At 39.1% G+C, this 21,671-nt stretch overlaps 1 protein-coding gene across 4 annotated transcripts in view; it reads right to left on the reverse strand.

The window, feature by feature from the left end:
- map2k4a (mitogen-activated protein kinase kinase 4a) overlaps positions 1-7,891 on the reverse strand; it is a 176,067-nt gene extending 168,176 nt beyond the window's left edge. For 2 of the 4 annotated variants that reach the window (XM_072558300.1, XM_072558298.1), the window contains exon 1: positions 7,022-7,891. In XM_072558300.1, coding sequence (XP_072414401.1) covers positions 7,022-7,109 — 88 coding nt within the window. In that variant the 5' untranslated portion in view covers positions 7,110-7,891. The remainder of the gene's footprint in view (positions 1-7,021) is intronic. The other 2 variants (XM_072558301.1, XM_072558299.1) reach the window with 1 other exon arrangement.
- Positions 7,892-21,671: the final 13,780 nt, after the last annotated feature.

Below are 21,671 nucleotides of genomic sequence, written 5' to 3' on the forward strand. Positions count from 1 at the left end.
TGTACTTCAGGAGAAAAGGATCCATGCGCCAGTGCTGCAAACCTGCCCCACTACCTCCGACCTTAACCTCTAAATACACAGCCGCATAACCAGAATGGCTATGTTCCTAATTTTCGACAGTGCCGAATCCAAAAAAACCAGTGGAGCAAAAAACACATCAATCCTTATGTGGCATTTGTGCGGGTTGGAGATAAAGGAGAAGTTCCTACCCTCAGGGTGAAGGCTTTGCCACACATCCACCAAACCCAATTCCCCACATATGTCCACCAGTTATTTGGATTGTGAGGTGGTGCCTGGGAGACCCCTGGGCACCCTGTCCCCATCAGGATTCAAATGATGATTGAAGTCTCCCTATAATCGTGAGGCGCACTCCAAGGGCCATCAACCTTGAAAATGCATCAGTTAAAAACTTAAGGAAGTGTGCCAGGGGACAATAAATATTCAAAATGCCATTCTCTTGCTCACGTGTTAGAGCTTTGAGGACCATACCCCACCCATAATCATCCTTAACCCGGTCTAATGGCTGAAATGGAGATTCTTCTGAATGAGTATAACCACTCCACTGCTCTTAGAATTAAAAGATGAGAAGAACACTCGGCTGAACCCTTGCTGCTTAACTTTAAATGCTCCTTATCATCTAGATAAGTTTCTTCCAACAGGGTGACATCGACCTTCTCTTTTCTAAGACTTGAGTGTACTTTCTTGATGCAACTACTTTAAAAACACCCTGCACAATGTATTTGGTAAAACAGTATACTACACACCATGCTGCAATTCCATATTGAAAATTACTAATCTTTACTGCAGACTGTGAACAAACAAATCAAGAAAGTCAAATGTGCTACTTAAAACTTGTACAAAGTATGTGCATCAATAGATCCCCTACAGTGTGGAAGCAGGCTATTCAGCCCATTGAGTACACACCGACCTTCCAAAGAGCAACACACTGAGACTAGTCCCTGACCCTATCCTTGTAACTTTGCATTTCCCATGACTAACCCACCTCACCTACACATCCATAGACACTATGGGCAATTTCAGCACAACCAAACCACCTAACTTGCACATTTTGGACTGTGGGAGGAAACCGGAGCACCCAGAGGAAACCCACGCAGATATGGGGAGAATGTATAAACTCCACGCAGACAGTTGCCAGAGGCTGGTATCAAACTAGGTCTCTGGCACTGTGAGGCAGCTGTGCTAACCACTGAGCCACTGTACCATCTATACTTCAGTACAACAGACAAAATGCTATATTTATAGATCACCTCTGCCACCACACAGAATAAGAAAACTATTACAGACTCATTTACTAAATCAGTGTTGCCAGTTCTCACAGCTATTACACAGAAACATAACATGCTGCACATAAGTCTTAGACAAATATTGTCACAATTACATTTCAGTTCCACTTATACAGTAGTTTTAAACTCATTGTTTTGATATGGGGTTCATTGGGAAGCTCAACATTTAACCCACAGCTCAAGCTGGTGATGAACAAATACGGGTAGCCTTGAATTGCTGCAATTTATGTATGAAGTGACTCCGTGGACTAATAATAGGAGTTTGACCAGAACAAAACAATAAAGAGTGAAATATGTCTAAATCTGTTACTTTATAGCAATGTTTCTATTCACCTGCTGTCATTGTTCTGCCAAGGAGTGAAAGTCACATATTTCAGAGATGCCACTGAAAAAAAATCTGATTGATGAATTTGCTGCACAGATGCACAGCATTGGAAGGGGTAGAACTTTGAAGGTGATAGGCAGCAGGCTGATTTGTCTTAGATGGCATTGGATTGGAGTGTTGTTATACCTGCATACCTGTAGCCGAGTGGAAACAATTCAATCTCGTTCCTCACTTGTTAGGTGGAAATGTGGTGAGTCAAATGTGGTGCTCATTGCAACATTGATTGGTTCTCATTACTACATTTGATTGGCTAGTTTAATTGACTTCTTGATCAATAACGAATTGCAACTTAGTGATGGCAAGGGATGTGATGATCATGAATCATTGCCTGATATTGGCGTAACATGAATTTGATTTGATACTCAACCTAAGGATGGATGCTGTCCAAAACATGTTCCAGATAACCATAAATCATAGGAGAAGCAGGCCAATCAGCCCATTGAGTCTGTTCCACCATTCAGCGAGATCATGGCTGATTGGATAATTCCCAACTCCACTTTCATGCCTTTGCCCTACAACCCTGGATTCACTACAGATTAAAAATTGATGGACAGAACAGACTGCAAATGGAACAGAACTCTAATCACCAAACAGCCCAATTTTGACATTATATTGGGAAAAATATGATATTGTGGTTGATATTTGGGCCAAGAATGTTAGCCCATGCAACTCCAACAGCAATGACGACAAAACTAAATTACAGCCTTTTACACAGTCACAGATACCTACCTTTTACCAAGTAAACTCCAACCACAAGAGAACTTTCACCTACCTACTCTCCCAATTTCAGATTTACAACGCTTCTCAATGTCATCTCTAATAAAATATGGCATTGAAGTCAAAGGTAGTCACTCACCTCTAGAATTTAGCACATTTATCAAGGTTTTAAAATAAAAATCACAATTGGAGCCAGATGGTCCTATCAGAACTCAAAATGGGCAATGAGCAGTTTTAGTGAAAAGCACCACTCTGTAACAAAGTTGATAATTCCTTCCGTCATTCAGTTGATAACAGACAGTAGGTGGATTTGATAGCAAGTTGTCACATTGGATTTTTCCTACCTATTGTGTAAAGAACCCATCTTGGCAATGCAATAATTTGCCAAGGAGATGCCGGTATTGCAGCAGGGGAACAGTTTGGTGAGAGTTTCAACAAATTATGAAACCCAAACCTTCAGCAATATAGCCAGGGTATAATCAGGAAACTGAACCATTTCTTGACATCATGCAAAATGAACCAATTGGCTGAAGACTGATATCTGTGAAGGCGTCAGCAGGTAGTGCAGCATCGTTACTTAGCACTTCGAGCTGATATTACTGCAAATGCTTCAACTTCATCTTTTGCCAAGACTGACAGTAGAATGTTCATGCATCCTCCTGTTCTCATTAGTTCTTTAATTCTCTACTGCATACAACTGTACTGTAGAGCTTTGATCAGATAGTTATTGTTTCCTATCCATCAACAGCATGCAGCAGAGGGTGCATGCATGCAATCCTGTGGTGTAGCCTCACCAGGTTAATCTGATTGCCATGTACAACTGTTGGATCCATCATGCTCCTCTACATTTCTTATTGAAATCCCAAGATGTTGATGGGGGTTCAGCTTGGTCACCTGGCTTGATGGTAATGGAGAAGCGAAATAATAGATAGCATTGTATTACAATTCTGTTGCTGCTGGTAGTGCACAGTATCCGATGGTTGCCCAATTCTGAACTGCTAGACCTGTTAGAAAGAAATAACGTGCATTTATACAGCACCTCAAGACTTCCCAAAGTAATTTTTCCAGATCTTTTCCATCCATCCAAACGGGGTAGGCTGGGCTTCAGATAAACATCCAAAATAACAGAACCTCCAATAACACAGCATTCCCTCCATACTGCACTGAAGCCTCAATGAATGAATCTGCTCACATCTCTAGTGGAATCAGAGTTCAAAACTCTAATTCAGAAAACAGTTGTGCACTGTTCCAAGGTCAACACCTAAATCTAGACCATTTAGCATTGCAGCTTTGCTGAGCATATGACTGAGGATGCGCAGAGTGAAACTGTGGCTCAGCCTCCACAAGAACATTGGCACTGCCACAAGTAGATACATACACACAGCAGGTATACAAGGTGTGAAAAGACAAAGTAGGCTAATCAATATTTTTCAATTACTTGACATAATCAAGTAGCTTGACAGGCAATTTCAGAAGGTAGTGAAGAGAAAACATAAGTGCAAGATGGAAGTCATTTAGAGCCCAGACCCAATTAAGAACCAGATTTTAGCTCTAAGAGGGCAGTATTGGACCACTTAGGCTTTTACAACAATTTGACAGCTTCCCAGTTGCTCTTATAGCTTTTTATTCATGATTTATTTTATTTAATAAAAAACAAATTTACTTTTTATGATTTCGGTTAAAATTTAAGAGCTCTGACATAAATGCAAGTAAATAAAAATGAGAAACACCTCAGTACACAATTCTGCTAATAGATACACAAAAGCCAATTGAAAACAGTCGTGAATAATCACACGCCCTAATGTACCATGCAAGTGAACAGTTGGAAAAGAAACTTTCATTATTACAACAGTAGGACATGTCCAAGAGTACCAACATACTGGACCTTTACCATTAATTTGTTTTTCTGTGTAACTAATTTGAGTCAATACATGGAATTCTTGCTCCGCACTCAACATTCTGCTTAATTCAACTTATATAGACAAAGTTACCACCTATGTTCCTCTAGTCTAGTGTGTTAACTAATGAATTTGCCCAGAGAACCATGATGGTCTCATTATGAAATGGCCTTTACATTAACCAGTTCATTGATTCTATTGCTAAGCTGATCACCTACTGTGTGCTGCAACTCATGCCTGAAAACAAGTTTATGTAAGGGAACCAATTAATAAATTTTAAAATATAACAAAGATACATTAAATAAAATTATCCAAAAGTGATAACACTACAAACTCTTCCTAGAATTACACTTTAGTTAACACAACCCATGGACAATAAAATTAGATATTGAACTATTAAGATTCAGTGCCTCCAAGCTGACAAACTATAAGTCAAAGAAAATAAGCACCTCAATGTCTATAATGCAATAGCAGACAAAAATGCACATCATTTTGGAAATATCTATTATCCTCAGCTTACAACTGCACAATTTTGTTCAGAAAGGAAGGGAATGTTTGCAGTTCCTTGATGAACTGGGTTATCAATACAATAAAGTCACCTACATTTTATATAATAGAGCTAAATTCTTGTGCAAATTATACAGCAATGTTTCTATGCTAAAATGTTAGGTTCAATACATTTTGTCATGTATACATTTTCAGAAAGAGTGCTGGTGTGACAATACAGTCAAACACCAGTATTATGTGGTATAACATGGACAGTTGCAATCCTCACTCACTGTGTTGTCCCAAATATAGCCATAGTGAAAGAAGTAGATGCTACCTTTTTTAAAGTAATGTTGCTCAAGTGCATTAATTATTTACAGCAAAGATTGGCAAGGTGGAAGTAGTAGGCTAACCATATACTTAAATTATGACCTGGAGTATAGAGTCACCTCACAAGGGGCAAAGGGAAAGGTAGGAAAAGAATTTGTAAACTTCATAGTGGAATAAAAAGAATGGACAACCGTCTTGGAGTGAATAACAAAATAAATTAATCCCATTATAGGAAGGATATTATTAAACTGGCACAAGTTCAGAAGAGATTTACCAGGGTGTTACTGGGTATGAAATGTTTGAGTTAAAAGAAGAAGCTGGGTAGGCTGCGACAGGAGATTATGGCCAGCATGGACAAGTCGGACTGAACTATCCACTTCCGTGCCCTATAATCTATGACTCTATAACCTAACTTGGACAAAGATGTGAAAGAAATGAGCTTGCTAGGCTACATGGTTTGAGTGAAGCAGTGGGATTAACTGGATTGCTCAGAAGGCCAGCTGAAAATCCACGGGCCAAATGGCCTCCTGTGATACTTGAATGACTCCAGGATTTAAGCTAGTTCTAATATTAAGTTACCACAACAAAGCCCAAGCTCTCAAACGAAGTTAAACATTACAGCCTTGCAAACTGCTTGAGAGATACAAATTGTATAAATGTTTAGACGTTGATTTTTATAAGTGACAGCACGATATGGCTGAGAAGACAGTAAAGATGACATGAATGAATACAGTGTTACTTTGGTAACATTGCTAAATATATCGTAACATTGTGTCAAATGCAATTGTCTTTACAATTTTGCAGCTAGCAGCAAATATATCACCCAAATTTACATATTTGCATTTGTTTTAACCAAAAAGGACCTCTGAAAATTCAAATCTTAAATAATGACTTATTAAAATCCTTTTAAGTACTGAATGAATAACCTATAGCCCCCAAAACAAGTTACTTTAGTATTATTTTGCCAACCATATTCCAGTCAGGTTTCAATTACAATTTTTGTCACTCTCCAAACAGATTTAGCACTTAAAATTATGTTCCAAGTTCATCATTAACCTGTAATACTAATTATGCTCCATATATTACACAAACAACTTTAATTTTATGTAAAGTCCCAAAGTCTTAAGTACTGTGCCATCTGCAAGAAAATATAGACCTGAAAAAATAAGGTAAAATAGGTACTAATAAACTAAATGTAACTGTTTAACTAAAGCTCTTATTTCAGTCAGAACCCATTACTCTTACTACAGCAAGCCAAGAAAAATAACTATAAAATTGATGATTGCTGGAGTAAAAAGTCAGGAGTTTAAAATATTCTAATGTTAATGGAACTATAATGTATTGCACAGTAACGAGGGGGGAGGAAATGGGGCACAGTAAGGATAGGGAGGAAATGGGGCATTGCAGAACTACACACTGTGCCATAATAAATAGCCTTATTAACGTTACAAAGTAATGCACTATGTTAAACACTTTGGAATGTTTCAGGTGCGCAATACGACATTACTTAAATTCAATTATTTATTTCTTAACAGTAAAAGAGAAATGCTGAACGTACGAATAGAAGCCTAAAACTGACAGCTGAAAACCCCACACTTCCATGTTAGTTCCCTGCAGTTCTGCGAACATTTGGAAGAATTTAAAACAACCCCAACACAATTCATTTCGCGAGTGAGAAACGGTGCGTTTTTAAAAACTACAGTGAAAATGCAACTGCATAAATACACTCAACACCTTGCACATCTCTATGCACAATGAAGAGGTGGCCTCGTCCGAGAAGCTGTACGTGTGGCACACTGCGAACACTCCTTTTAAAAAAAAAGCAGAGAACGGCCAAGAAGCAAATCTCCAATCATGCAGGATTGATTAACAAAATGATACTGCAACCAGAGCCGGCTTACCCTGCATGCAGGTAGTTGTGTTTTGCTGCTGACTCTGTTGCTGCTGAGCTGAGCTGCTGGAGTTGTTGCTGTAGCTGGGAGTCGCCATTGTACAGATAATATTCCAAAGGGGGGGGGGGGGCTGCAATGCAGCAACTCGGTCTCACAGCCACTCGCCTCTTTTTTAAATATATATATATGTACACACAAAACGATTTAGGAAAAAAACCCTCCCGACACACACAAATCTCTTAAACACTTAAGAAGTCAAACCCTGCCGGCGCCTTCAACAAAAACCGGTTAAAATCTGCCTCCTGTCTTCCTTCAAGCAACATATCATCACCGGAAACACACGCACATACATACACACACACACAAATTTTTTTTAAAAAAACTTGATGATACAGTTGAAACTCTCCGATTCTTAAAACAAATTATAAATTAATCTCATTTCAAACTTAAAAATAAAACAGGATTAGTTTCCACAGGAAAAGGTCCACAGGTTAGTTTATAAAACAGATTTATAGGCTTGGCGACTTTTCCCCCCCCCCCCCCAAACGAATTTTAAAAAACTGAAGAGATAATTTTAAACTAGGAACTGCCCGAGTGCCTGGAGGCGCCACCACTGCAGCCCTGACAAAGGAGCCATGGAAACCCTGCTGTCCACCCCCTCCAGCTCCACTTTCCAACAGCCACAGAGATCCCGTGTGTGTGTGTCAAGGAGATTTCATATAACATATATATATATCCTTCTTCACAAAAAAAAATCTGTCTTGCGGCCCGAGCAAACGTCTAATCGCAGAAAAAAATCGGGAAAACCCTATTAAGAATGCATCCTTCCTCGCGTCACTTCTGAGTGAGGGAACAAGATGGGAAAGGGGAGGGAGGGAGGGACGGCCGGCACCAACACATACTCACGGGCCGACGCAGGGAGGTGCGCAGGCGCGCGGCCACCCGACCGGGCTGCATTCTGGGACGTGTAGTCCTCAGCCTGGGTGGAAGCGCGGCTCGGGCCGGTTGGTGAACTACAATCGGACCAGCGGTCAACGCGGTACGAGGTGGTTTGGGGTGGGAGGAGACGCGAAGCATCATTGGCCCCGCCCCTTCACTCCCCCCACCCCCCCAACACCTCAAAAGCCCTGCGTCGTTTGTGACGCAGCCAGTAAGCGCATGCAAGAGTTTTGCTACAAGGAGCTGTGTGGGGCGTGTTGATTATCTGTCTGCAAGGATTTCCTTTTGCCAACTGCTCACAATTAACTGCTGAAGCCAAATACTTTTTCTTTCTGAATTGATCCATTTCCATTTATTTTTAGTTTTTGGTGGGCAATTTCCAAAATTATGAATGGAAACTCCATTTTCCCCATTTTGAGTTTAATTGAATATATGCAAATTGTTAACAAATTTCCATTTTTAACTAAGGAGAGTAGTGATGATGAGATCCTAAGAGCAGAAGTCGGCCTTTCAGCGAATAAAGTTTGCTTCACCATTCAATGATATATCAACCTGTTTTGTTTCCAAAGCCTTTGATTCACTTTTTGATGAGATCACTGGATAAAAAATTCAGGTTAATACTTTGGGTGCAAAGGTTCAATTCATTCCATAGTAGAATTTAAGCTTATCACTAAATCCAGAATATAAAACTAGAATCAGTAATAGTGAGTTAAAATGAGAGATCACCAACTACTATATAAGTCCTTCTGGTTCAGAATCAAGACAGGATCTTGAAGGACAGAGCAGGGTCAAGGGCCAAATGGTCCACTCTGCTCCCATTTCATTAGTTCACAATGCCCTTTAAGAAAGTAAATCTGCAAATTTATCTAGGTTGGCCTGTGTGTGACTCCAAACCAACAGCAATGTGGTTGGCTCTTAATTGCCCTCTGAAGGGGTTTAGTGAGACATTCAGGTCAAGGGCAATTAGTGATCTATAACAAGCATTGCCAGTGACATTCCCATTCCATGAAAGAAAAAAGAAAAAATAATCTCATAACCCTATCAAACTATTGAAACTAATAGTTTTCTTTCTTCTATTTTCATTTGAGCATAGTACCTCTGGGAGGTAGAATATTTCAGTGAACAGCATTACTGCCTTGGAATCAGGAGCTCCAGGTTCAAATCTTACTCCTTGTTGCCCACGTATAATGTGGCCAATCATTCCATGGCAGGTAGTAAGAATGGGAAAGATCCCTGATGGAGTAGTGACCCTTAAGCTCTAATCACATGTCTAACAAATTGAGGTGTCTACAGTCCTTCATAGACTATAGATGATGGACTGTACCTATTTATGTTGTTCAAAGATGATTTGAAGAGCCTGAGATATTGCAGAGACAATGCATTCATGGTCAGTTTGTAATCTTAATGTCATATTCAATATGGAGTTATGAAACCCTCCCATTGGCAGGGACGTCAAAATGACAAGTCTCCAAAGATGCTTACACAAAATGCAGTTGGCAAGAGTGTTGGAATTGGTCATCCATTAATCCACTTGACTTGAAAAGAAAGTAAATGAGGAACAGTAGACTGGAAAAAAAAACTAAATGGGAAAAGAAAATATTTGAACAACTGGGGATAACCTCTTTGCATGTTCCAGAGAATTGCAATGCTTTCTAATAACACAATATTTTTCAATGGTACACCTTTTGAGGACTTCACAAAATCTATCTTACATAACATTGAATTAACATGATATGACCTGCGGACATATACCATGTGTTCTATCTTCAGATTACAATATGGTGAACTCCAATCTTAGCACACAATTCAGAGTCGGAGCTGAGTCAATGCTCAAAAACAAGGAATAAATGGAGGACTGGCAATTGTTGCCACTTTTGTGCATCGTGGATATGTTTACAAAGACTAACAGGATGGTAGAGAGCTCTGATGCTCTGATAATTATTTTTATGAAAGAATTATCAAATACATTGATGGAGAGTAGTTGAGGACTGACTTGAAAAATTATCCTTTGCCTCTTGATGGCACAACATTTTGCATCCTGTCATCTTACCTAAGTTGCATCAGATCAAGAGTTCACTATCTAGAAGAATTATGTATAGATGTCCACATTTGTGGAGCACTGATATACTACATTTACAGGCAGGCCTAACAACACTTCCCTGAGAAAGTTTATATAAAAAAATTCAGAAATGTAATATGACATGCAAATATTTCCTCAGGTGATGAATCAAAACATGTGGCCCCTGTACATATTTTCAGTAATAAGCTTTATAATATTTCCACAGTGGAAATTCATCTAAAATATGTTATTACTTTTTTTTTGTTTTTGTAGCAGCACTCATAAAACAATTCATCAGCTGCATTCCAGATAGACATCTTTTAAATTAAAAAACCTCGCATAATTTTACTTGCTATGTGTATGCCAAAGTTGAATAATTAGCAACATGTTGAAATATAACTTGTTCCACCAAAGCAAACAGCTGAAACTTCCAATTATGTTTTTAGACAAGACTATGCTAAAGAGCTTTCATTTTGATCCTGCTGACTTTCACCAAGAAATTGTGGATATTGAATGTTTGCAAAATTGTTTTCATTTAAAAATAGTAAGACTTCCAACCTGAGTAAATAATTTTGGACATATTCCTCAAAGGACCACATGCACCTCTGTCCACAACAGGCAAGCTTGCAAGAGATTGGCATCATGGCTCAGTGGTTAGGACTGCTGCCTCACAGCACCAGGGACCCTGGTCCTATTCCAGCCTCTGATGACTGTCTGTGTGGAGTTCGTACATTCTCCCCGTGACTGTGTGTGTTTCCTCCCACAATCCAAAGCTATGCAGGTTAGGTGAATTGCCCATAGCATTCAGGGATGTGTAGGTTAGGTGCATTAGTCAGGTGTAAATGTAGATGAATGGGTTTGGGTGGTAGACCTTTGGAGGGCCGGTGTGGAGTTGTTGGGCTGAAAATCTGTTGCACACTTTAGGGATTCTATGAAAGATCCATTAGCATCAATCTACATCACGATCTAGCTGTTTAGCCAACTGAACTAACCAATTTTTTGACATTTTTGGAAGTCTCACAAGGTGTGCGTTTAGGTACTTCTTGTGTCTTAAAAGAGGTATTTGGTGGGCCCTTGTTATCCAAATGTGTCTTCAAAGGCAAGTTACCTAAGCAATAATTGTTCTATTTTCAACACCAAACATAACAATGCACTGATTAGATGCCATGATTATTTCAGGTGAATTTCCAACATGATCTTCATCCAAGCTGTATACCCATCTGTGCTACTTTAAAGTGTTGTCCAGTAGAAACTCAATTAATCAATATGGCAGCATAATAGATTACAGTACTGGATTGGCAATTTAGAAATTAAAAGTAGAAATCCTACACATCATTTCCTAATAATTGAATAACTGTAGGGATTATTGGCCAACAATAGAAAAATAGCAATGAAGAACTATTATGGTAGCTTAAAACTTGTGCAAGACCAACTACAGTGGACTTGACACCGTACCTGGATGGCTGAGAAATGTCTCTTCTATTTCTTGAATCTTTAATGACCAACATTCAAGAAAATGCTTTAAAGATGCTTGGAAGCTTTCCTTAAAGTGCAGCTTTATTGGCAATAATAACTGAGTAAAAACTGCTTCCAATCAAGATGGCAAGAACTTGTCCATCAAGTTGCAACATGCTTTGAATCCAAATGCCTTAATAATGAAGCAAATGGCAGCAGAAAAGGAAAGGAAAGGAAGCAAATCTGGATTCCAATAGCTTGTGGGATGCACTGCCCATATATCCATAGGTTTGTGGATCGATAATTATCTTGTTTAGCTTTGAAGTTCCATGGCAGAAACATGAAAACTTGAGCAGACATCATCTTTGAATCGAAGGGCAGCTGATGACATCATCTTACAAATCCAATCATTTCACAAATGTCCTCAGGGATGGATTGACCAGCTTGCCTGACTCTGGCCTTACAGGAGGACCCCTAATCACTTTACAGCAACCAGGAAGTAACAATAAACAACAAGCTCATTCAAACCCAGCGCAAATTGGATTTAAATCCCCTCACAAAAAGTATTACCACAGAAATCAATCTTGCACTGATACTGGACAATGTTAAACATTTTTATTTGACATTCTCTGTCTGATAATTGAATTCAGACATTAACCTGTTTAAAATAAGAAGTTAAAGCATGCTCTAAAACAGTGGACTGAGGAATGCCATGACCCCATTAGGCATTTTTCTTATTGTCTTAAATAATAATAAAGTGTGTCCACTAAATCATTGAAAGGTTACTTAAATAAGTGAATAAGAAATTAAGAAGTGTAAGCAAAAGGTTCTGCAGATTTTTTCCACACACTAAATTCACATCACTTCCATTTTTATTCAGAAAAGGAAGGACTTATTTCCTCCTTGACATTTAATGTAAAAGCAAGCAGTTTCAAAACAATACTGAATCAAAAAAAGTAACTAAAGTTTGTACTAAATTCTGTACACACCAAAAGAATGTCCACCAACCAAACTTAATTCCACTAAATCAGTCAAGTTACAGTACAAGGGATTGTTCTGATTTACCTTTCTGTTGTAATGTGTTCTTTTGTACTAACTGCAACTGTGGCTTTTCTGTCTTCCATATATTAATGTTGTTTTCACTCAAAAGAATGCTGGCATTGAGAAGGTAACTAACAATCAGATTAAGTTGTTTTTCTTCCTCAATGGTGAGCGTATTGCAGTACAGTTTTTCTTGAAATAAATGAGGAAGTGAGATGAGCTTTCACTACACCAGTAAATACAAAACTATAATGCCCCAGCCAAAATAGTTTCATCATCATTTCCAACTTTTCCAATATTTTGGTACAACCTTTAATAAGTTATTTGTATGAGTCAAAACTACAGAGACAGAAAAGGGATGTTCAAAAGTAGCAAGTCTTAACTGTGTGTAATTTTGGTCTCCCTGATCTAAGAATAGATATAGAAGGGGCACAGCGGAAGTTTACTAGGCTGATACCAGGGATGGCAGGACTGTCCTGTGGAGGAGAGTTGGTTCAACTAAGCCTGTATTCACTAGAATTTAGAAGGATGTGAGAGGATCTGATTGAAAGGCATAAGATTTTAACAGGGCTGGACAGACCAGATGCATGGAGTATGTTTTCTCTGGTTGGGAAGTCTAGAACTAAGGGATACAGTCTCAGGATATGGATAGACTTCATCTTAAATTCTCTTTTTTAAACATTGCTTTTTTTTCAATATTTTATTATCATCGAATATCATTTATTATTGTTATTGTTATGAACTTGTTATTTCTTTATTTTTCTAATTTATTACTATGATTTTGTACTTTCATTGCTCAGATCTTTGAATGTAGGAGTTGGGATGTTATGTTGAGGTTGTACAGGGCGTTGGTGAGGCTTCTTCTGGAGTTCTATATGCAGTTCTGGTTGCCATGTTATAGGAAGGATATTATTAAGCTGGAGAGGGTTCAGGATGTTGCTGGGAATGGAGGGCTTGAGTCATTAAGGGAGGATGGATAGTCTGGGACTTTTTTCAGAAGGTTGAGAGGTGACCTGACAGAGGTTTATAAAATAATGAGGGAGATAGATAAGGTGAATGGCAGGTGACTTTTCCTTAGGGTGGGGGACTTCAAGACAAGAAGGCATATTTTTAAGGTGAGGAGAAAGTTTTAAAAAGGACATGAGAAGCAGCTTTTTTACACAGAGAGTGGTTTATCTGTGAAATGAACTATCAGAGGAAGTGGTGGATGTGGTTACAGATACAATGTTTAAAAGATATTTAGATAAGTACACAAATAGGAAATGTTTGGAGGTATATGGGCCAAACACAGCAGGTTCAATTAGTTTAGTTTGGGATAATGGTCAGCATGGACTAGTTGGACTGAAGAATGCTGCATCTTTTATTTCTTTATTTCTCTTTATCTTTTCCTAAGAATTTGTACTCAAGAATCTGTACCTTGGTACCTTTGTACATAGGATGGGCTGTAAGTGGCGACTTGTAAACTTTTCATTGTACTCATATGAGTACATGTGACAATAAAGCTAATTCAATTCAATTCAATTCAATGAGGACTGAGATGAGAAAAGATTCCTCACTCAAAGAGTAGTGAATCTGTGGAATTCTCTACCATAGAAGTCTGAAGGGGACATGTCACTGAATATATTCAAGAAAGAGATAAGTGATGCCTTTTACAATCTAAGGCATCAAGGGAATAAAGAGTGCGTGAATATGACATTGAGATAAAGGATCAGCCATGATCATATTGAATAGCAGAACAGGCTCATTGGGCAGAATGGCATACTACTACACTTAGTTTTTTATTGTTTGTACTTTTCTAACATATTCACCACAATGTTTTGTTAGATTACATTCCACAAAAGTGAAGTAGCAAAAATGGCGTCATTATTTTTGGAGATTAGATTCTTAAAATGTAATTAAGTTAATTTAATTTAATTTTCCATTTGCTAACTTAAGCTTCCCTTCATTTTTCTCTCAGTCGACATATATTTCCAACTTAAGGGGAAAACTGTAACTTTCTACCAGTTCATGAATAATCACATGGCAGGAGAGCAACTCAGTGTGACTCATCTTGTCGATTTTCCAGCCTTAGTTTTCATGAAAGGTGACTCATTCCTGTTTAGCCACTTCAGTTAATGTGAGATCTGAACAACTGCAGCTCATGTCATTTCACTATTTCTATCCAATTATGGCAAAATATTTAACTACATGAGAAAGGGTTTCATTGAAACGCCATTAGTTGGTTGCCACTATGATACCTGTCATGATTCCTAATATTGTTTTCAAATATAAAAAATTAAAAATATAGAACAATATATAACAGGGAAAAAAAAACAATATCCTGGGAAAACTAAATTATTGCAAGATTGTCAATAGTTAATTAAATTGTTAGCAAACCTTTGGGCAAACTTGGCATTAGATTTCATAGTTAATGTTTCAGGTCCAGTGATCCATAGTCAGAACTGATTGTATTTAGGAAGAGGTTTGTATGTATGCTTAAGGTGGGGTGGGGGGAGGGGAAGGAGTAAATGACTGGTAGGGATGAAGCCCGGAGAGAGATAATAACAATTGGACCGGCAAAGAAATAGGTAAAGATAAGCCTGAGGGAATCAATTGCTGCTAATGGGTCCATTAATGGGGATGGTTGTGACCGCAACCCAAGTAATGACAAGGCCCAGTGTGTGTAAGCTGGGAGAAGGTGTTCAGGCCTTAAAATATTGAAACTGATATTGAATCCGGAAGGCTGCAGGTTTACCAAGTGGAAAAAGAGATGCTGTTCGTCCAGCTTGAGCTGAAGCAAGCCCAAGGCAGAGACATTAGTTGGGGAACAGGATACTGTGTTGAAATGGCAGGCATCTGGAAGCACAGGGTCATTTTTGCGGACAGAGCATAGCTATTGGTGCAGCGTGCTCACTATGTGGTCTCTTCTACCGTGAGAAGATGAAACACAGACTAGGCAACCACTTTACCCATTCCTTTGTTTGTCCAACTGTTTTATCTCTTCTTGGACTTCATCTCCACTGACTGTTTACTCCTCCCCCTCCCTCCTCCTCCCCGTCCCTCCACGCTATCAGTAGTATATATACAAACCTTTTCCGAGCTACAATCAGTTCTGAAGAAGGGTCACTATACCCAAAACATTAATGCTGATTTCTCTCCACTTATGCTGCCAGACCTGATGAGCTTTCCCTGGATTTTCTGTTTTTAGTTCTGATTTCAAGCATCTGCAGTTCTTTGACATTAGATCCGATCCTTCAGCCTACATACTATTTGGCAATAATACCAGATCCCAATGACTCATTTCCTGTAAATACTTGTACAAAAGTACAATGTAGCAGAGGCTAAAAATCTGAAATTGAAACCAAAACAAATGCAGAAAATAGGCCAGTCTACGCATCTAAGGAGAAAGAAACAGATTGAACATTTCAGGTCAATGGTTGGACATGCAAAAAATTTAGGTCAATGGAGAAAAACTACTTTTCTTATATGCAATGTGTGTATAGGATATAATTTTGAAATTCACAGGTGATACAAAATCTGTGAACTGTGAGGAGGACCGTAATAGATTTCAAGAGTAGCTGGTGGAATGGGTTGACAAGTGGCAGATGAAATTTGATGTGGAAAAATGTGAAATGATTCATGTTTGTAGGAAGAATGAGGGGAACCAATAAAAAATAATGGATAAAATTCTAAAGGGAGCAAAACAGCAGAGTCACCTAGGTGTACAAATCAATGAAGGTGGCAGGGTAGTTTGCAAAATTGGTTAACTAAGGCTTATAGGAACAACCAAAACAGAGTCCTCAGATAGGTTCCGTGGATTAAGAAATCTCTATTATATGTATAGAAAATGTATTTGGGTTCTTTGAAAGTCATGAGGAGTCTAGACAAAGCAAATAGTGTCGACTCTCGGGTTGGTTGAAATGTTGGGAACTAGTTGCCACCAATTTGGCAAAAGAAGAAATGATGACGTGAGGAGAATCATGTTTCCGTAGCAAGTGGTTAAGATTCCAAATTCTCTGCCTGAAAATGTGGTAACTGCGGATTTAATTAAGGCATTCAAGAAGGAAATGGATGTTTATTTAAAGAAAAATATTTGCAAGGCTATACGGTAAAGGGTGTGGTAATAGGATCAGGTGAGTTCCTGTTATAAAGAGCTAGACCGAATAGTCTCTTTCCTTGCTGTAATTATTCTATGAGTCTATAAAAATATTTTAAAATCTACAAATAAATAAATATAGAAAATACTGGAGTTGCATTGTAGTGCAATCAGCAGTGGAAACATTTAGGAATTCATTGAAAGCATTGTCTGAAACATTCGCCCCTTTTTTGTATGTAATATTTGTATTCTGTCTTTTCATGTTGAAATATCTCACACAAGCTTTTTAAGTCCAATGTCCATTTTGTAATGTAATGCTCAGAACCTGACTGGTTTGTGTGCATTTCCACTTTGTCTATTACTGTTTCGAAATTACTTGATTCCAGTCTGAGGCCCAGTTTCATTGAACTTTTGAAAATGTGTCTCATGTCAGCTTGGTGATCCTGGCTGCAGTTGTGAGGAAACCCCCAGTATACACCACCCAGCTCCACACCTGAGATAGTGAATAGTTTTGCAAGGGTAGAAATTGTAGTGTGGGGAAGAAATTGCAGATGACAAAACCAGTAGTATAGAAACCCTCTACAATTCTAAATAGCTTATGTGTTTGAAATAGTTACTTAAACTATTTACATTTCTGAGCAGTTATATTTTAATAAATAATTAAAACAAGGAAAAATGGCTGAAACTCATTTGAACCCTTGGACTAGAAAGTAGTTTGAAAAGGAAGGGGATTTTTTTTACTTACTATTTATTAAATATCCATCCATTTTACTATTGTTTCTCCTCTTGGAGTATCCTAATCATGTGTCTAAGTTGAGTAAACCCTTGTGAACTGCTGTTGCCTGTGGTTAGGTTAGTCTCAATGTGTTGCTGCTAGTGAGCTACATGCATACCCAACATTTAGCATACATTGGCCCAGTTCCTCAAACATTAGGGGAGCACTGTGCATGTAGAATCCACTTTCAAAATCTTTTCCTCATCCTTAACCATGACTGCCAGCTTGTACTGCAGTCACTAGCATGAAAAAAAAGTAAGCAAAGTATTCACTGACAGTAACATCAACCAGTTACTGTTCCAGGTGGGAACTTAACCCCCAACCTGGACTCGGCTCTTACTACTAGAATCTGACCACCAAAGAAAAAGGCAGGACTTTGTGCCATTATTTGATGAGCTGTAAGCATCACTGACAAAGCTAGCATTTCGCCAATTCTACTTTAATAGTTTGCTTGATCAACTTAGATGGCAGTTAAGAGTCAACTACGCTGCTGTGAACGTGGATTCATGTGTCAACCAGACTGGCTAAGGAAGGTAGATTTCCTTCCCTAATGGCTATTGGTAACCCAGCAGGATGCTTACAACAATGATGGTATTGAGATTTCGGATTTGGATGCCAAGTTTTATTCCTGAATTTAAACTCCACTCTCTGTCATGGTGGGATTTGAAACCATTTCCCAGAGCATTAACTTGGGCATCTGGATTAAACCATCCAGTGCCATTTGCAATATCCTGGCAGCTCCCCTACATGATGGAAAATTCTCCACTCCCCAGATTGGTGGAGATATGAAAATACTCAAGAAGCTCAACTTCACTTTGGGCAGAGCAGTCTCCTTGATCGCAAGCCATTCATCGCTTCCAATAACCAAAGCTTCCATTGCTAGCAAACTGTAGTTGCAGTATACCAACAGGGTGCATTGCAACTAAACTCCAAGTTTTATCCAACTCCCAAACCATGACTTCCATCAACCGAAAGATATAAGGGAATCAGACACATGGAATCAGTGGCTCCAAGTTACACTGCATGCCATTCCAACTTGGGCATACATCACAGTCTCTTTATTATCTCTTGAGTCAAAATTCTCAAACTCTCCCTAATGACATTATAAAAATACATTCATTACATGGCTAACAACAGTTTAAAATATCACTCCACTACCACCTTTTTCAAGTGTAACTACTGAAGGTCAAGGAATGCTAGCTTTGTCAGTGACGCGTGTATCCTGACAATACATTTTTAAACTGTGGAGACTGATGCACAGTACGAATATTGGACACATATTAAGTGGCTGAGATTTGACCGAGTAAGTCAGCGACTCAGGTGGCCAAGTTTTGAATTGCAGTGAGTACAATTGATTTCGTTAGATGCAGTCTGTAATGACCTGTTCCTGCTTTTCCATCACGTTCTTCCTGAGCTTATACATTTGTCGTGAGCCTGAAGTTGGCGGATTTGTTATCAACTCACACTAATTGGTGTATAAATCTAATCACTACATTTAAATACAGAAATATGGTGAACAATTGAACACAAATCACTCTGCTGAACTCAGTTGAGTTTTAGGCCAGATGCAGTTGTGGAACTTCAATATCAGCGGTGGGAAATAAGGCTGGAGCTGGGAGTGAGAGTTTTGTTTGCTGGGGGAACCCCTCATAATAACTCACATAACAACCTCGTGTATGTGAGGGTCTGAAAGGATTGGGTACCCCTGCCGGAGAGTAAACCCTTTACCCTATTCATCTCAGTTTCCCTTATTCATCTGATCTAATTTGGCCCAAAAGGTTTCATACTGAAATTTTTTGTTACTGAATTGAAACTCCCAGATAGTGAGTACTGTGCTGCGTTAGCTGAATTACAGACTGTGATTACCCCCTAGTGGTCATTATGATATTATAAATCCAATGATTGCAGACGATACGAAATCTGCGCATGATTTTGTCTTGTTTATCTGCAGTATTCTAAATAGTTACAAAATCTCAAATATTCATTCCCATTATGAAATGTTGCAAATGTGCCTGTTCAGTGGGTATTAAGAATGAAATACAACAAGAAAGGCAACAAGGCTGTATTCAATAATATTTTCAACAATAGTACACAACGTCATAACTGAGGATGCTAAAAGCACTCAGAAGGATTAGCAACGCAGATGGAGAGAGGAAGATCAAGTTATTATTTTGGGTTGATTATCGTTCCTGATGTGGATGGAAATGCTTTGTGAGCATTTTTACTGTAAACGAGATTTGGACGGTGCGAGTAACTTGCTGTGTCATTTGAAGGTGCATTTGGGGCTTAGCTGATGGTATAGAAAATGAATGGCTGGTGTTGTATTTCGTGTGCTTGCACTAGTAGGTAATATAACAATGAGAGCAAGTGTTAGAACTGAGGATGAGTAAATCAGAGTGTCACAATGGGACCGGTTCCTGAGGGGAATTATTTCTGTAATTTCAATCATTGTTTCCTCCTTTTGTCTTACAGCATTATCATTTCTGTAAATTTAATTACCTCCCACGCCTCACAGCATTCTGTTATTTAATCATCTGCTATATAAGCTGTTCATCACTAGAATAGTCTGCAAACTGTCATAACCTGAAACATAAACAACACCACCAGTTCAATGTCCTGCTACATAATGTGAGGCACTGTTGTCCAGCTGTACATTTTCATCAACATATGACATAATCTGCATTCTGTTATGGACTCTAATATTAGCTTGTCAGCCCCATTGCAGGTTTGCAGAACCTGCTGTAGAAACACTATTGGCTTAATACCCTTCTCACAAAATTGATTTACTCAATTTGAGGGGCAGCACAGTGGCTCAGTGGTTAGCACTGCTACCTCACAGCACCTGGGGCCCAGGTTCAACTCCAGCCTTGGGTGGCTGACTGTGTGGATTTTGCACATTCTCCCCGTGTCTGCGTGGGTTTCCTCCGGGTGCTCTGGTTTCCCCCCCCACCGTCCAAAGATGTGCAGGTCAGGTGAATTGACCATGCTAAATTGCCCGTGGTTTTAGGTGCTTTAGTTAGAGGGAAATGGGTCTGGGTGGGTTTAGCTTCAGAGGATTGGTGTGGACTTGTTGGGCCGAACGATCTATTTCCTCACTGGAGGGAATCTAATTACAGTCACATAGTCTGTGTTTTTGGAAAATGTAGGTTGTATATAACCCACTTTAATTTTTTTGCATAACACTGAGCTCCATGCATTTAGTGGATCTTTTGCTTCATTTAATTTATTGGCTAAACCTCTATTAGGTGAGACAACTTGGAGTGCTTGTGTCACTTTCATTCCTAAAACATTGTTTGCATTATTATGTTACTACACTGAAGAAGCCTTCTTTTCTCATTTGGTGGAAGATATTATCAGTAATTGAATCCTTACAGTGTCAAAGCAGGCTATTCAGCCCATACTGACCCTCCAAAGAGCATTCCAAAACCTACCCTATCGCCCTGCATTTCCCTTGGCAAATCCACGTGCCTTCACATAGCGAGACACTGTTAGCAATTCAGCATGGCCAATCCACCTAACTTGCACATCTTTGGACTGTGGGAGGAAACTGGAGCACCCGGGGGAAACCAACGGGAGAATATTAAACTCCACAGAGACAGTTGCTCAAGGCTGGAATTGAACCCAGGGCCCAAAAGCAGTGATGGAAGCAGTGTTACCCACTGAGTCACCATGCAACCACTGTTGAGGAATGGAAGACTTTATTGTTTCTATACTGATGGTCAGCCTCAAAATCAGCATAGCTTCAGGAGATGCAAAGTAATGTTCCATCTACTCTTCCCCTCAATTTCCGTAACGCTCTGTTAAACATTTCCTATACCAGCTGTCCTGAGGCCCCAAGGACAATCACTAATTAGTATTGATCTGTGGGCTGCTTTAAGATAAATGATCATGCTAGGAAACATCACAACAAGATTACGTAGTGTTAACATTGGACAGAATTTTCCCCTTCTTGGAGGTGGTGAGGGGGGTGGTGAGAAGGGGCCATGGTGAGTTATTCACCCACTGCTTATAACCTCACCATTTAAAAACAGATTAAAATATGTCCATGAGTTACCTTCTTGACCAGCCATCAATTAAGTGCATTACTTGGTCAATTAATTACTATTTATGCACTTCAATTCACCATCTCTCCAACTGCTTACCTCCTGCCTAGTTTCCTGACAAGGAAACCAGGGTGATCTGGGATTGGGGTGCTCCATTTGCTCCAATCTGGAGACAATTGGAAATAATAATGAAATGCAATCTTGCCACTCCTGTTAGCCTTGTCTCTGATTCCCTCTGATCCCTCTCTCTCTTTGCGATCTCATTCTGTGAC

Source organism: Chiloscyllium punctatum, chromosome 39, assembly GCF_047496795.1.
Source record: "Chiloscyllium punctatum isolate Juve2018m chromosome 39, sChiPun1.3, whole genome shotgun sequence".
In the NCBI taxonomy this organism is placed as follows: domain Eukaryota; kingdom Metazoa; phylum Chordata; class Chondrichthyes; order Orectolobiformes; family Hemiscylliidae; genus Chiloscyllium; species Chiloscyllium punctatum.